General features: G+C 47.3%; 1 protein-coding gene across 1 annotated transcript; it reads right to left on the bottom strand.

Annotated features, from left to right (window-relative positions):
* Positions 1–464: 464 nt before the first annotated feature.
* LOC140355881 (uncharacterized) lies at positions 465–15029 on the bottom strand. The gene is made up of 4 exons (XM_072440520.1): positions 14769–15029; positions 8723–8899; positions 958–1400; positions 465–468 (listed from the first exon to the last, which is right to left on the bottom strand). Exons 1-4 carry the CDS (start codon positions 14871–14873, stop codon positions 465–467), a joined length of 729 nt encoding a protein of 242 aa, XP_072296621.1. The 5' UTR covers positions 14874–15029.
* Between the last annotated feature and the right edge of the window lie 1562 nt (positions 15030–16591).

Below are 16591 nucleotides of genomic sequence, written 5' to 3'. Positions count from 1 at the left end.
CAATGTTCAAATCTAAGCTAAAAACAGTTTTGTTTAGCTGCGCATGTGACTGAAAGGATTTTATCTTTGCACTCTTCTCTTTTGTTTGTGATTTTATTAGTTTAGAAAATCAGTTGGATTGATAATTTTTAATTTAGTTAATTTTATTGTATTTCTGTTTCTGTAATTTCTTTGTGATTTGAATGCATTTTTCCTGCTGTGAAGCACTTTGAATTGCCTTGTGTATGAAATGTGCTCTACAAATAAACTTGCCTTGCCTTTCTCCCTCTTCCACTTCAGTCGACGAGTGCTACTGTTTCAGATGCAGGAATTAAAAATACAACAATAAAATAATGATTAATGAGGCTGCCCCAAATAAATTGTCTGTTTGCTGTAACCCGACCCAACATTTTTCAAGCGGGTCGGTCGGTAAATTAGATAGAGAGTGACATGTACTATGGCCACTTCAGTGGCGCCGACTGAGGCTATCTAACAAATCAAAGGCAATATAGTTTCAATTTTGCTTGTTCTGTTTTGTTACAAACGCATGTGTGTTATCAGTCCTTTGGGATGACTGACAGATTTACCAACGTGATAAAAATATTCTACACGGCGGTTCAGGAAAGACCGGTCGGTGAGTCGGTGAAATAATTACAAAATAAAAGATTTTGACGTTTTTTCAACAAAATGCTGATTTTTTTTTTTTTCAGTCGGCTAGTTTCATACCGGGTCGGTCGGGTTACGGCAAACAGACATATAATTTTGCTCAGCCTGATAAGGAAACATTGTTGTAACATAAAGTTTATTTCAGCAAATTAATCACATTTTACCCTGAGTTCCAAATTTCACATAAATACACTTTAATTCCCACATTACTGTTATAACTGTTCTGACATGACATAAATGTTCCTGTGACGCTCCAGCAGCAGCTCTGTGAGGGCCCCGCTCCTCTGCTCTGTGAGGGCCCTGCTCCTCTGCTCTGTGAGGGCCCCGCTCCTCTGCTCTGTGAGGGCCCCGCTCCTCTGCTCTGTGAGGGCCCCGCTCCTCTGCTCTGTGAGGGCCCCGCTCCTCTGCTCTGTGAGGGCCCCGCTCCTCTGCTCTGTGAGGGCCCCGCTCCTCTGCTCTGTGAGGGCCCTGCTCCTCTGCTCTGTGAGGGCCCCGCTCCTCTGCTCTGTGAGGGCCCCGCTCCTCTGCTCTGTGAGGGCCCTGCTCCTCTGCTCGGTCTCCACGATCACGTCACATGTTTCCATCGCTCTGAGTGCAATGTGGAGCTCCTGTCCTCCTGTGGTCAGCCCTGCAGACGACAGGTGCACAGAGGGCAGGTGCACAGCCAGCCTCTGGGACAGACCCGGGACAGGGAGGGCCTCATTCAGGACCATAGTGCAGTAAGGAAACAGTTGTTCCACTGTGGACACAAACTCCTGAAGGGGAAACAGATGAGGATTAGACATCAGTCATTATACTGTTTATATTCAAGGCAGACAAAGATTGGTTCAGAAGCCCCCTATGATGACAACACAAACAAGGCAGTTTACGTCGCCCGGATCGGCGTCACCGGGGCCCCATCCAGGAGCCAGGCCTGGGATGGGTGCTCCATGGCGAGCGCCTGGTGGCCGGGTCTTACCCCACGGGGCCCGGCCGGGCACAGCCCGAAAGAGCGACGTGGGGCCGCCCTCCCGTGGGCCCACCACCCGCTGGAGGATCCATAAGGGGCCGGTGCAGAGAGATCTGGGCGGCAGTCGACGGCAGGGGCCTCGGCGACCAGATCTCCAGACACAGAGACTAACTCTGGGGACATGGAATGTCACCTCGCTGGGGGGGAAAGAGCCTGAGCTTGTGCGGGAGGTTGAGCGATACCGACTAGATATAGTCGGCCTCACCTCCACGCACAGTTTGGGCTCTGGAACCCATCTCCTCGAGAGGGGCTGGACGCTCCACTTCTCTGGTGTTGCCCGCGGGGAGAGGCGGCGGGCTGGTGTGGGCTTGCTGATAGCCCCTCAGCTCAGCCGCCACGTGTTGGAGTTTACCCCGGTGAACGAGAGGGTCGCGTCCCTCCGCCTTCGGGTGGGGGACAGGTCTCTCACTGTTGTGGCGGCCTACGGGCCGAACAGCAGTGCAGAGTACCCGGCCTTCTTGGAGTCCTTGGGAGGGGTACTGGACAGTGCACCGACCGGGGACTCCGTTGTTCTACTGCGGGACTTCAACGCCCACGTGGGCAATGACAGTGACACCAGGAGAGGGGTGATCGGGAAGAACGGCTTCCCTGATCTGAACCCGAGCGGTGTTCAGTTATTGGACTTCTGTGCTAGCCACGAATTGTCCATAACGAACACCATGTTCAAGCACAAGGGTGTCCATCAGTGCACATGGCACCAGGACACCCTAGGCCGGAGGTCAATGATCGACTTTGTTGTCGTGTCATCAGACCTCCGGCCGCGTGTCTTGGACACTCGGGTGAAGAGAGGGGCAGAGTTGTCAACCGATCACCACCTGGTGGTGAGTTGGATCCGCTGGCGGAGGAGGAAGCCGGACAGACTTGGCAGACCCAAGCGCATTGTGAGGGTCTGTTGGGAACGTCTAGTGGAGCCCTCTGTCAGTAGGGTATTCAACTCGCACCTCCGGGAGAGCTTCTCCCATGTCCCGGGGGAGGCTGGGGACATTGAGTCCGAGTGGACCATGTTCTCCGCCTCCATTGTTGATGCGGCATGTTGGACTCCGCCAGGGCTGCCCTGTGTCACCGGTTTTGTTCATAATTTTTATGGACAGAATTTCTAGGCGCAGTCAGGGGTCGGAGGGTGTCCGGTTTGGGGACCACAGGATCTCATCTCTGCTGTTTGCAGACGATGTTGTCCTGATGGCTCCATCAAACCCGGACCTGCAACATGCACTGGGACGGTTTGCAGCCGAGTGTGAAGCGGCTGGGATGAGAATCAGCACCTCCAAATCCGAGGCCATGGTTCTCGACCGGAAAAAGGTGGCTTGCCCTCTCCAGGTGGGTGGGGTGTCCTTGCCCCAAGTGGAGGAGTTCAATTATCTCGGGGTCTTGTTCACGAGTGAGGGAAGGATGGAGCGTGAGATTGACAGGCGGACCGTTGTGGTAAAGAGGGAGCTGAGTCGAAAGGCAAAGCTCTCGATTTACCGGTCGGTCTACGTTCTGACCTCACCTATGGTCATGAGCTTTTGGGAAGAAACATCACGCTTTGGGGGAGGAAACATCACGCTTTGGGGGAGGAAACATCACGCTTTGGGGGAGGAAACATCACGCTTTGGGGGAGGAAACATCATGCTGTGGGGGAGGAAACATCACGCTGTGGGGGAGGAAACATCACGCTGTGGGGGAGGAAACATCACGCTTTGGGGGAGGAAACATCACGCTTTGGGGAAGGAAACATCACGCTCAGGGGACAGGACGACTGCTCTGTAGTAAGGAGAGGATGAATGGGGCCATGGATTGTGAGAATTTGGGCCACACCCTCCTTCCCTCAGTCAGAACATTGAAGATGGGGCGTGGCTGAAGATGGGGCGTGGCTGAAGATGGGGCGTGGCTGGCTCTTCTAACAGGACAATGACCCTCTGTTTTGTTCATTTGAAGAGACAGATGACTTGTGTTTAACATCAGACTTTATGCTCCATGTTGGCGTCTGCTTTAGGACATAAACTCTGTGACTAAATACGACTCATCCATGTGTCAAATGTGGGAGATCAGATTTGTGTGAAATTGGAAAATACTTGCAGAATACAGAAGGGGGCGTGGTGAGTTAATCAGGTCAAATCTTCAGTTCTACATTGGTGTAACTGGGGAGATTTTTGCTTGGGTTGTGGGTTCGAAGCCTGTTTTAAAAGTGTCTGCTCCGCCAGGGAGCGATATCACTTTCTCTGCTGATGTCATGGACCTGATGGTGAACCACTCTGAGGGAACCCTGACCCCTGACCCTGAACCACTCTGAGGGGACCCTGACCCTGACCCTGAACCACTCTGAGGGAACCCTGACCCCTGACCCTAACCCTGAACCACTCTGAGAGTACCCTGACCCCTGACCCTGACCCTGAACCACTCTGATGGCCCGTTCAAACCGCAAACGCCTATTCGCGCGTTATGGCGAAGTTGGACGCAAGTACGCATGAAGAAAAACGCAAATACGCCGCGTTCACGACGCAGCGGAGCAGAGACGAAATATAGTAAGCAGACGCGCGTTTGCCGCCTGCGCATGCGCAGTGGAGGTGTTGTCAGTGCAGTGGAGGTGTGGTCAGTGCAGTGGAGGTGTGGTCAGTGCAGTGGAGGTGTGGTCAGTGCAGTGGAGGTGTGGTCAGTGCAGTGGAGGTGTTGTCAGTGCAGTGGAGGTGTGGTCAGTGCAGTGGAGGTGTGGTCAGTGCAGTGGAGGTGTGGTCAGTGCAGTGGAGGTGTGGTCAGTGCAGTGGAGGTGTGGCCAGTGCAGTGGAGGTGTGGTCAGTGCAGTGGAGGTGTGGTCAGTGCAGTGGAGGTGTTGTCAGTGCAGTGGAGGTGTGGTCAGTGCAGTGGAGGTGTGGTCAGTGCAGTGGAGGTGTGGTCAGTGCAGTGGAGGTGTGGTCAGTGCAGTGGAGGTGTGGTCAGTGCAGTGGAGGTGTGGTCAGTGCAGTGGAGGTGTGGTCAGTGCAGTGGAGGTGTGGTCAGTGCAGTGGAGGTGTGGTCAGTGCAGTGGAGGTGTGGTCAGTGCAGTGGAGGTGTGGTCAGTGCAGTGGAGGTGTGGTCAGTCTGGCTTCTTTAATGGCGGATCAAAGTTGAGAAAGTGCCTTTTGCGTATTTGCTCTTCAAAGCCCAAAAACGGAGACGCTCGGCGGCGTGTCTGGATCCAGCAGTGATCGAGTTGAGTCAATAACATCATTTGCTTCAAGACTGGATAAACATCGCTCTCAGCTGTAGTTTCGTTTGTCCCGGGTCCTGTTTGATGACTTGTTTTCCCGCATTGGTGCGCGGACATGTACCAGGACAACAACTACAGACGCCTGTCCATCAGTCCATCAGGTCAGTACACAAATATTCATGTCTGAGCGCAATAATAAAGTGTATGTGCTGTGTATCTGCTGTGTATCTGCTGTGTATGTGTTGTGTATGTGTTGTGTATGTGTTGTGTATGTGCTGTGTATGTGCTGTGTATCTGCTGTGTATGTGTTGTGTATGTGTTGTGTATGTGCTGTGTATGTGCTGTGTATGTGCTGTGTATGTGTTGTGTATCTGCTGTGTATGTGTTGTGTATGTGTTGTGTATGTGCTGTGTATGTGCTGTGTATGTGCTGTGTATGTGCTGTGTATGTGTTGTGTATGTGCTGTGTATGTGCTGTGTATGTGCTGTGTATGTGTTGTGTATGTGCTGTGTATCTGCTTGTGGTTGTGTATAAAACCAATGAAAAGTACATAGATAGTAAAAAATAATATTTTTTTTATTAAAAAAAACATAGTTTTCATAGCGTTAATATTTTGTTCTAGTGCACCATTTAAAATTCGATTGTGGTATATTTAATGAAAGTACAAGTAAACTAAATTTAGGCTATATAGTTTGTTTTATTATTCAGATCTCTTGCCACTGGGGATTTCTACAGGACAATCACCAGCAGCTTCAGGTCCACAACAGAGGACTGAACGTCCACAACACAGAGGACTGAACGTCCACAACACAGAGGACTGAACGTCCACAACAGAGGACTGAACGTCCACAACAGAGGACTGAACGTCCACAACACAGAGGACTGAACGTCCACAACAGAGGACTGAACGTCCACAACAGAGGACTGGACGTCCACAACAGAGGACTGAACGTCCACAACAGAGGACTGAACGTCCACAACACAGAGGACTGAACGTCCACAACAGAGGACTGAACGTCCACAACAGAGGACTGGACGTCCACAACAGAGGACTGAACGTCCACAACACAGAGGACTGGACGTCCACAACACAGAGGACTGGACGTCCACAACACAGAGGACTGGACGTCCACAACACAGAGGACTGGACGTCCACAACACAGAGGACTGGACGTCCACAACAGAGGACTGGACGTCCACAACACAGAGGACTGGACGTCCACAACACAGAGGACTGGACGTCCACAACAGAGGACTGGACGTCCACAACACAGAGGACTGGACGTCCACAACACAGAGGACTGGACGTCCACAACACAGAGGACTGGACGTCCACAACACAGAAGTGTTTTTGATAAAGGGATTTTCATATTTATAGTAAAGACCACATGCTCACAGATTGAGCCTAAATGTAATGTTGTTTACACAGAATGAGATAAAGTTAAATGAATAAAACAGTGATAAACTTCTCTTAAGTTCTGTTCTTTACTTCTGCACCTACTTGTGCGTTGTAACACTGAAATTTACCCACTGTGTGGACTAATAAAGGATTATCTCATCTTGTCCTTGTTTGTTTTTGTTTATGATCTTGAATTGTGGTAAATTAAATAAGTACATCTTTAAATAGCCACTGAATTTCCCACAGACTCCCCAGTATTATATATATGAAAAAGATGCATGTAAACAGGACACACATTTTATAATATAAAATAATTTATTTTGTGGAAAAATAGAACAGTAAATAACTATATATAGCTCTATAGATATATATATATATATATATATATATATATATATATATATATATATATATATAGATATATATATATATATATATATAGATATAGATATATATCTATAGATATATCTATATATATATATTATATTATATATTATATATATATCGTCTGCCATTGTTGTGGTGCCGGTTCTTCTCAGGTGAAATGTTTACGTACGTCACCGGAGCGTCATCTCTGATTGGCTGCTGCACCGCCGCGCCGCAGAAAAGCTCAAAATTCTGAACTTATTTGTGGTGAACCGTTTTGATGCATTGATGCTTATTCGCCCGTCAAAGCGTCTCGAGCGGAAAACGCAAAAGCGCGCCCGCCTCGCCGTGCTCCTCAGCGAATCGCGCCGCAAATAAGCGGAAACCGTGCCGCAAAAACGCAGGAGGCGCTCGACGCGCGTTTACATAGACTTTGAATGTAAACTGGAGGCTTTTGACGCACCGGTCTGAACGGGCCATCAGGGAACCCTGATCTGTGGAGGAGACTGGAATCTTCACATTCAGCTTCATTAGACGTGTGGAGCTCCAGAGGCTCTGGAGGAACAACGACTGAGATGTTCTGTCTCTTATTGAAGAATAGGATTGATTGACATCTGGAGGGAAATGAACACTAGGGGGCGCCAGTACACACATTTTCTAATCCACATACACTCTATTCCAGAATATATGACTTTTTTATTCTCAATAAAGACACAATAGAGCTCAGAGATCCAGCTCTACATTTCTGTAGATTTGGAGGAAAGATGTAAAATCACAGTTGGAGGTTCAATGACCCTTTGTTTAAGGACAAAAGGTCCAACAACATTAAGACTTCTCTGGAGGAAAATGATACTGGGAAATGTCTCCGCCTCCTTTGGGACGCTTCAGAAGCAGTGTTGAAAGGACAAATTATAGACATAGCCTCCGGGAAAAAGAAACAAAAAAAAACTAAAAGATCTGCAAGAAAAACTTAAATTGTTGGAGAAAAAACACCGCAAGAAGGGAAGTCCTAAAATGCTACGGGAAACAAAAAATATAAGAGGAGAAACTAATGATCTGACTTCACAGGAAATAGTTAAGAATGCAAAATCATGTAATCTTAACCAAACAAGCAGAGTGTATAAGGCTCTAAAGACACACCTCAGAGTGTTATAAAGCTCTAAAGACACACCTCAGAGTGGTATAAAGCTCTAAAGACACACCTCAGAGTGTATAAAGCTCTAAAGACACACCTCAGAGCGGTATAAAGTTCTAAAGACACACCTCAGAGTGTATAAAGCTCTAAAGACACACCTTAGAGTGTATAAAGCTCTAAAGACACACCTCAGAGTGTATAAAGCTCTAAAGACACACCTCAGAGTGACTCGTGACTCTGTATTTGGGCCTCAGGACTCCGTATTTGGGCCTCAGGACTGTGTTTGGGCCTCAGGACTCTGTGTTTGAGCCTCATGACTGTGTTTGGGCCTCAGGACTCTGTATTTGGGCCTCGGAACTCTGTATTTGAGCCTCATGACTGTATTTGGGCCTCAGGACTCTGTATTTGGACCTCATGACTCTGTGTTTGGGCCTCATGACTCTGTGTTTGGGCCTCATGACTCTGTATTTGAGCCTCATGACTGTGTTTGGGCCTCAGGACTCTGTATTTGGGCCTCGGAACTCTGTATTTGGACCTCAGGACTCTGTATTTGGACCTCATGACTCTGTGTTTGGGCCTCATGACTCTGTGTTTGGGCCTCATGACTCTGTATTTGAGCCTCATGACTGTGTTTGGGCCTCAGGACTCTGTATTTGGGCCTCGGAACTCTGTATTTGGGCCTCAGGACTCTGTATTTGGACCTCATGACTCTGTGTTTGGGCCTCAGGACTCTGTATTTGGACCTCAGGACTCTGTATTTGGACCTCAGGACTCTAGGAAAATTGCATTACAAACTTAAATAAATATATCTGAATTTCTATTTTAGGAAATACATTTAACATGTTTCATATTTCAACATTCAATCTTGCTTTTCCAGTTTCGCATTTGCTTTTTCAGTATAAAAGATTATGGACCTGAATATTTCAGATTAAGCTAAAGCCAAACGTCCCATGCGAGAGCAGCACATTGTCAGACTGGACCGGCTCCCTCTGTGGGCCGTACCTGTGTATTGTAAGAGACATGTGGCTCCATCCCGACCCACACTGGTCTGTAGAGCTGCTCTGAGTTGTAGAATTTCAGTAGAGAGGAGAGAGAGGCCCCCAGGAGCTCAGGGGCCCCCACCCTCAGATACAGCCCCCACAGAGAGCGGGGGTGCAGGCTCAGCTCCTCCAGGACGTCCTGCATACAAGACAAGACTTTAAACCACTACATTTTGGATCTGGAAATCTTCTGTTCAAAGTGAGGAAACGATAGTGGTGCAGTAGTTGAGGTTGTGACCCTGCAACCAAAGAGTCAGTGGTTCATGACGTTATTGTGCTCACAGTTCCCACTTGGACTTGGTATAATTGTTCGCGTTGTTACAAGATTTTGCTAAATATTATCGCTTTTTTCATAGGTTTCAGAGAGATTCAAATCTAATCTATCTTGTTGCCATGGCGATTAACAATTCACAATATCTTTTGAATGGGCAAAAGTCCTCAAAATGTCACCTATAAAGAGGAAGCTGAAACCCATTCATTGGGTGAAGCGATGTCCATATCTTAAGAATAGAAATATTTCACTAAAATCTATAATATATATATAATGTACTAAAATGTATTCAGCTTTTGAAAACACTGTTGGACAAAGAGTAAATTGTAATCCTTTTATTCAAATGCCACTTAACATGCTCTTGGGTCCCTTTAATTTGACTTCTCATGTTTTTGAATTTAAATATATATACATGTATATTTTCCAAAAAAACAAACTGACTTAATAACAAGTGTAGTCCCTCGTTCGTCTTGGAGCACTCCATTGTAGAAAAAGACTGTTGTTTCATCTGGAATCGAGTCTGGGAACTCAGATATTTATCCTACTCTGAGTACGCCCCGCCCACTGGGCGGAACCTCCTGATAATAAGTTTACAGTTTCACTTGAGACTACACTTCTCTGTATCCTAACAGCCCTGTATGGGCCATCAAAGTCCTATTGTAAACTGAATGTCGCCCCTCATCACTGATGAGTACCTCATTAGCATGAAAATGCCCTGAGCGTCTCCCCCTCCAGGGCATTTTATTCCTTTTCTTTTTTTTATACACAGTTTGTCTCTTTAACTCTTTCTCTTCATCTTTTGTCCTGCTCAGAATCTTCTCTCTGTCTTTGATCCAGTGCTTTGTGTCTTTAAGATGAAGCTGCACGACGCTCTGTGGTCCTGAACTCCAGTGTCTGACGTGTGAGAGAGACTCTGGTGCAGTGGCTCTTTATTCTGTCCAATGCAGTGAAGAAAAGTGTAAAGAGCGCCACATTGTGAGACTAAACTAGATTGCTCTGTTTTTGTGTTGCATCTTGTCCTTAGGATGAACCAGTTTTTGTCCCTTTTGTCCTGCTTTTTGGTTCTCTTCACTCTGTTGAGAGCCCAAGCGGGGTAACCACAGGCTGTTTTTCCTCTTTCCTCTTGGGCTCTGAGCTGGTGGGCACCTCTTGGGCCCTGTGTTGTAATGTCCTGATCACCTCCAGGTGGTGCTGTGGGTGATTAGAGTCAAAGAGCAGGTTCTGATCCGTGTGTGTTTCCTTTACACTTCTATCTGGAGCTTCCCGAAAATGCAGACCAGTCAGCCCGAGACGCCGTAACAAGGGTTCTATGCCTTCTTTGTTCACAAGGTCATTGGGTGGAGGACTGTCCAAATGTTTTTAGAAAGACGCACAAAGAGAAATTGAAATGATGCAGCAGAGGGGTCTCTGCTTTGGCTGTTTAGGCACACTGTGAAAATCGTTCCAGTACAGGCGAATGTGGACCTATTGATTGGCAGCAACGCTCCGAAGGTATTGGAACCTTGGGAAATAATGAACAGCCAAGACAATGGGCCTTGCGCAACAAAGACTGTTTTGGGTTGGGTAATTAATGGCCCTCTCCAAGGTGGTCATGATCTAGGGAATGAGATTCCTGCAGCAGTGGTCAACCGAATCTCTGTGTACAAGTTAGAAGAGTTGCTGCAGAAACAGTATGAGCATGACTTTAATGAAGAACCACAGAGGAAAGGGGACCATCAAGAGAAGATTTAAGATTCCTGGAGATTCTGGAGAAGTCTGCAGTTCTTGATGGGGGCCATTATACGTCATTATATTTACGTCATAAGGCGCTGGTACAGCTGGCAGCCCGGTGTAAACGCTCTCTCTTCTTTCTCACACTTATTGTGCTTTATCTCCTATATTTTGTAAATATAGTTAGTATATTTTTTCTATTTTACTGTACGATAGGGACACGCGCTGGAATAGTTTTTTAATTCAACTGTTTTTGACTTTTTTCGGCTGGATTTGAGCGTTTTTCGTTGCGTTCGTTGTGTTGTTGTGACGTGAGCTAGCTCCGAGCGAGCCCACCAGCCCCCCCCGCGCCCTCCGGCCGCGCTAAAGTACGGCGTGTCATCGGTACACGTTTATATACACGTTTATATGAAAGAGGAACTTCACGAACGATCGGGACACGCACTGGAATCGCTTTAAATTAACTTGTTTTGACTTTATTCGGCTGGATTGAGTGTTTTCGTCGTGTCGTTGCGATGTGTCTTGGCTCTGAGTCCCCCGGCTCCGGCCCCGCCCCCCGGCTCCGGCCCCGCCCCCCGGCCCCGCCCCCGGCTCCGGCCCCGCCCCCCGGCCGGTGCCGTACCGCGTTTCCACAAAGGAGGAACTCATGAAACTGAGGAGAACAGTCGTCTTCTGGATCTACCTCTGTATCTACCTGCGTTACACCAATGAAATTTCCCCATGTGGGACAATAAAGGAATATCTTATTACAGCTTAAAACTGCCCTTCAAAGAGGAGTCTATCTCTCTGCCAAATAATGTGATGGTGGTGAGACAAAGACTAATTAGCCTCAAGAAAAGGTTTCTTAAAAACGCGCAATTCTACACTGACTATAAAGCCAAGATTGATGAAATGATTAGTGAGCTCTATGCTGAGCTGAAAAACCGTACAGGAGGATGAAAAGGAGGGCGAAATATGGTACATTCCCCACCACGCCGTATATCATCCCAGAAAGAAGTCATTGAGAGTCGTGTTCGATTGTGGGGTAACATTTAAAGGAACATCTCTAAACCAACATCTGTTCCAGGGCCCAAATCTTACCAGCACACTGGTGGGGGCCCTGTAAAGATTCTGGAAGGAGCCAGTGGCCTTTATGGGCGATGTCAAGGCTATGTTCCATCAAGTCAAAGTGGCTCAGTAGGACAGAGATTTTCTACGATTTTTGTGGTGGCCAGAAGAGGACTTGACTAGAGAAGTGGCAGTGTTCCGAATGACTGTTCACCTTTTTGGTGCCGTGTCATCTTCAAGTTGTGCAAGTTTCGCCCTTCGAAAAACTGCTGACAATCAAGCAGATTTCCCTACAGAAGTCATCCAGCTGGTAAAGGAGAATTTCTACGTGGACGATTGTTTAGGCAGTAGGCCAAGTGATGAGGAGGCTGTAGCCATGGCAGAGCCATTGACAATTTTGTGCCAAAGAGGGGGTTTTATTCTGACGAGGTGGGTTAGTAACAGCACTAATATGATCAAAGGATCCCAGAAATCCACAACAAAGAGGAGCTGAAACATACAGGAGATGTACATGCTGTCAATACTATAGCGACTCCTGAGGCTACCACACGGCTTCTGACATATTTTTCAGATTGGAGAAATCTAAAGGTGGCAGTGGCCTGGGTCTTGAGGAAATTGGGCAGCAGCATCAGTGACTGAAAGGCCAGCTATACGAACTTTGTCTGGGGAGGAACTATTGCAAGCAGACCATGCAATTATCAAATTTGCTCAACATCAAGAATTTACGGAAGACATCGCACAACTGTATAGTGGAAAAGTTGTGACTAGGTATAGTAGGATCTATAGATTAGCTCCATGTTTAGTTGACGGCCTTTTGAGAGTCGGAGGACGGCTGAGTAAAGGTTGTCTGCCGGATGAAGCTATGCGCCCACTCAGCCTATCCAAGCAACAGTCTGTAGCTACCCTCATCATTAAAAACATCCACAATCAACTTGGGCACAATGGCCGTAATCATACATTATCCACTCTCCGTCGAAAGTATTGAGTTAGAAATGCCACTTCTGCAGTAAGGAGGGTTATTACTGAATGTTTCTTTTGCAAAAAGCACAATAGCAAGATGACAAATCAACTGATGGCAGACCTGCCAAAGGAAAGATCCCGATCAGCCACCTTTTACCAACACAGGAATTGATTATTTTGGACCGATTGAGGCAAAAATAGGCCGGACAATTGTCAAACGCTATGGAGTAATATTCACTTGCATGGCTAGTGGCAGTTCATCTTGAAGTGGCGGTTTCTTTAGATACAGATTCATGCATAAATGTGATACGCCGATTTTTATGCCGAAGAGGTCAAGTTTCCTCCATTCTGTCAGACAATGGCACCAACTTTATCGGAGCAGAAAGGGAGCTGAGACAAGCTATTTCCTCTTTGAATCATTCAAAAATTCAACGTGCTCTTCAAGAAAGGGAAGTGAAATGGCGCTTTAATCCTCCTGAAGCCTCTCACCATGATGGTGTGTGGGAACGATGGAAGATCTGTGCTTCGGCAACAAACCTTGGATGAAGATTGTCTTAGTACAGTTATGTGTGAAGCAGAAGCCATTCTGAATGACCGACCTATTACAAGACTTTCAGATGACCCTAACGACCTTGAGGCACAAACACCAAATCACCTCCTCCTCCTCAAGGGACGTCCATCTCTACCTCCAGGGCCTTTTACTCCAGGCGATTTGTATGTCGAAAGCAGCATGTGGCTGACCTTCTTTGGAAACGGTGGATTGGGGAATATTTGCCATTGCTTCAGGAGAGGCAATGTTGGAATGACAGGAAGCAGAATGTCAAATCAGGAGACATTGTGATGATGATGGGTCATATGGCACCACGATGCTCTTGGCCATCGGGACAAGTGTTGGATGTTTTTCCTGATAAAGATGGGCTGGTGCGATCGGTACGTTTGCCAACCAAAACCGACACTATTGAAAGACCAATCACAAAGCTCTGTGTGCTTATTGATTCCATTTGAATTGTGGCTCGTCTGAGTGACATTTGAGAATAGTTCAAACGCGTGAACAATTATAGGGAGGATGTGTTGGAGCCAAAATCCCTGATAATGGTGCAGTATTGGGAGGGGACACAGGGTGTCGCTGTGGGTAGAAGCAAAATGGGTATTTAAGTAGGAACTTTGGTGTTGGGTGGAGGTTGCTAGACGGGCAAGCACAGTTTGGTGACCGCTTCCGGCGAACTGTGATATGTGATATGGTGAATATGGATTTCATTTTTGATATGAAGTGATGCACTGTTTGGATTGATTTTAAGAATATCGTAATAAATAAAGGATGACATGAACTTTGGAACCGCCTCAGCGAACTCTTTGGAATCACATAACAGTGAGCTAGCGCGTCAGAGAAACTTTCCGTCTGCAACATAAGCAAATCAGTTGGAGTTTGCTTATACATTAGGGTTAGAGTTAGGGTCAGGGTCAGGGTCAGGGTTAGGGTTAGGGTTAGGGTCAGGGTTAGGGTTAGGGTTAGGGTTAGAGTTAGAGTTAGGGTCAGGGTTAGGGTTAGGGTCAGGGTTAAGGTTAGTGTTAGGGTTAACGTTAAGGTTAGGGTCAGGGTCAAGGTTAGGGTTAGGGTTAGGGTTAGAGTTAGAGTTAGAGTTAGGGTCAGGGTCAGGGTTAGGGTCAGGGTTAAGGTTAGTGTTAGGGTTAACGTTAAGGTTAGGGTCAGGGTCAAGGTTAGGGTTAGGGTTAGGGTTAGAGTTAGGGTCAGGGTTAGGGTTAGGGTCAGGGTCAGGGTTAGGGTTAGGGTTAGATAAATACAATTCCAGGTATGTTTTTGATCAGAAAAAGATGGTTAAAAGTCCTTTAAAATTGTGCTATATAACGTAAAACATTGTGTGCTACATATTGATTGTTGCCTGTATCATGTCAAATTAAGAGGGACTTTTCAGCTGCACCTTCAGCTCACCTGTCACTCATGCAGAAGTCCACTTTAAAATAAGCTGTGTAATGTTTCTTATGCTTGTGGCATTAGTACCTCCAGTGTGAGGGTCTCAGAGCGGTGTCCTCCTGTCTCCACCCCAGGGGCCATCACAGGGGCCCCAGGACGACTGCGCTCAGCACCCACACGCAGAACCAGCATTCCTCCTGCTCGGTCTAAGAGAGGAACAGAACCTGTTTGAGCACTTGGTAAAATCCAAGAAACTGTTGGCTGTTTAAAATGTATTCTTTTGAGATTGTGATATGTAGATGGTATAAGAAAATGAGATGAGATATTTTAATGTTGATCATGTTTCATAAAAACACTGAAAACCATTTCCGTCTGCATAGCTTTATCAAAGAGTGTGGAAAAGGTCACGTGCTGCACGCTCGCTTCAGGGCCCTAAACCCTTTTGTTCCACCGAGAGATCAACCCACTACAACAGACAAATCAATGATGGGAATTATCAAATGCTTTTATCTGTAACAATTCTCCTCAACGCTGCACATTTTCATTTGCTTTGTTTTTTTTAGTAGATTTGTAGAATAAAACTTGCTTCCATTTCCTCACAATTAATTAGTGATTAATAATGAAAAAGCAAATGTTTTTTACTGAACCCAAAACTTTTAAACTGACTTTTCTATCAGAAAAGTGCTTACATGGCCTTATTTTAATCATATTATGAATATTAACCAAAGGTCGCACACACTCACCACAAGAGCTCTGTTACTTTATTTATTTATTTATTACAATTATCTACATTTCCTGATCAAATACCACAATGTATTTACCAAAGCTGAGAGAGCAGAGTCTGTACCTACTGTACCCCAGAGTACACCAGTACTGAGCCTGTACCCCAGAGTACACCGGTACTGAGCCTGTACCCCAGAGTACACCAGCACCGAACCTGTGCCCCAGAGTACACCAGTACTGAGCCTGTACCCCAGAGTACACCAGCACCGAACCTGTACCCCAGAGTACACCAGCACTGAGCCTGTACCCCAGAGTACACCAGTACTGAGCCTGTACCCCAGAGTACACCAGCACCGAACCTGTACCCCAGAGTACATCAGCACCGAGCCTGTACCCCAGAGTACACCAGTACTGAGCCTGTACCCCAGAGTACAACAGCACTGAGCCTGTACCCCAGAGTACACCAGTACTGAGCCTGTACCCCAAAGTACACCAGTACTGAGCCTGTACCCGAGAGTACACCAGTACTGAGCCTGTACCCCGGAGTACACCAGTACCGAGCCTGTACCCCGGAGTACATCAGTCCTGAGCCTGTACCCCAGAGTACACTAGTACTGAGCCTGTACCCCAGAGTACACCAGTACCGAGCCTGTACCCCAGAGTACACCAGCACCGAGCCTGTACCCCAGAGTACACCAGCAGTGAACCTGTACCCCAGAGTACACCAGCACTGAGCGTGTACCCCAGGGTACACCAGTACTGAGCCTGCACCCCAGAGTACACCAGCACTGAGCCTGCACCCCAGAGTACACCAGCACCGAGCCTGCACCCCAGAGTACACCAGCACTGAGCCTGTACCCCAGAGTACACCAGTACCGAGCCTGTACCCCAGAGTACACCAGTACTGAGCCTGTACCCCAGAGTACACCAGTACCGAGCCTGTACCCCAAAGTACACCAGTACTGAGCCTGTACCCGAGAGTACACCAGTGCTGAGCCTGTACCCCGGAGTACATCAGTACTGAGCCTGTACCCCAGAGTACACCTGTACCGAGCCTGTACCCCAGAGTACACCAGCACCGAGCCTGCACCCCAGAGTACACCAGCACTGAGCCTGCACCCCAGAGTACACCAGCACTGAGCCTGTACCCCAGAGTAGACCAGTACTGAGCCTGTACCCCAGAGTAC

This window comes from Eucyclogobius newberryi, unplaced genomic scaffold (assembly GCF_026437365.1).
Source record: "Eucyclogobius newberryi isolate DKJ021-1_F unplaced genomic scaffold, fEucNew1.0.hap1 SCAF_12, whole genome shotgun sequence".
Lineage (NCBI taxonomy): Eukaryota > Metazoa > Chordata > Actinopteri > Gobiiformes > Gobiidae > Eucyclogobius > Eucyclogobius newberryi.
The sequence above is the reverse complement of the archived record's forward strand: the minus strand, read 5'-3'. Positions and strand labels throughout refer to the sequence as shown.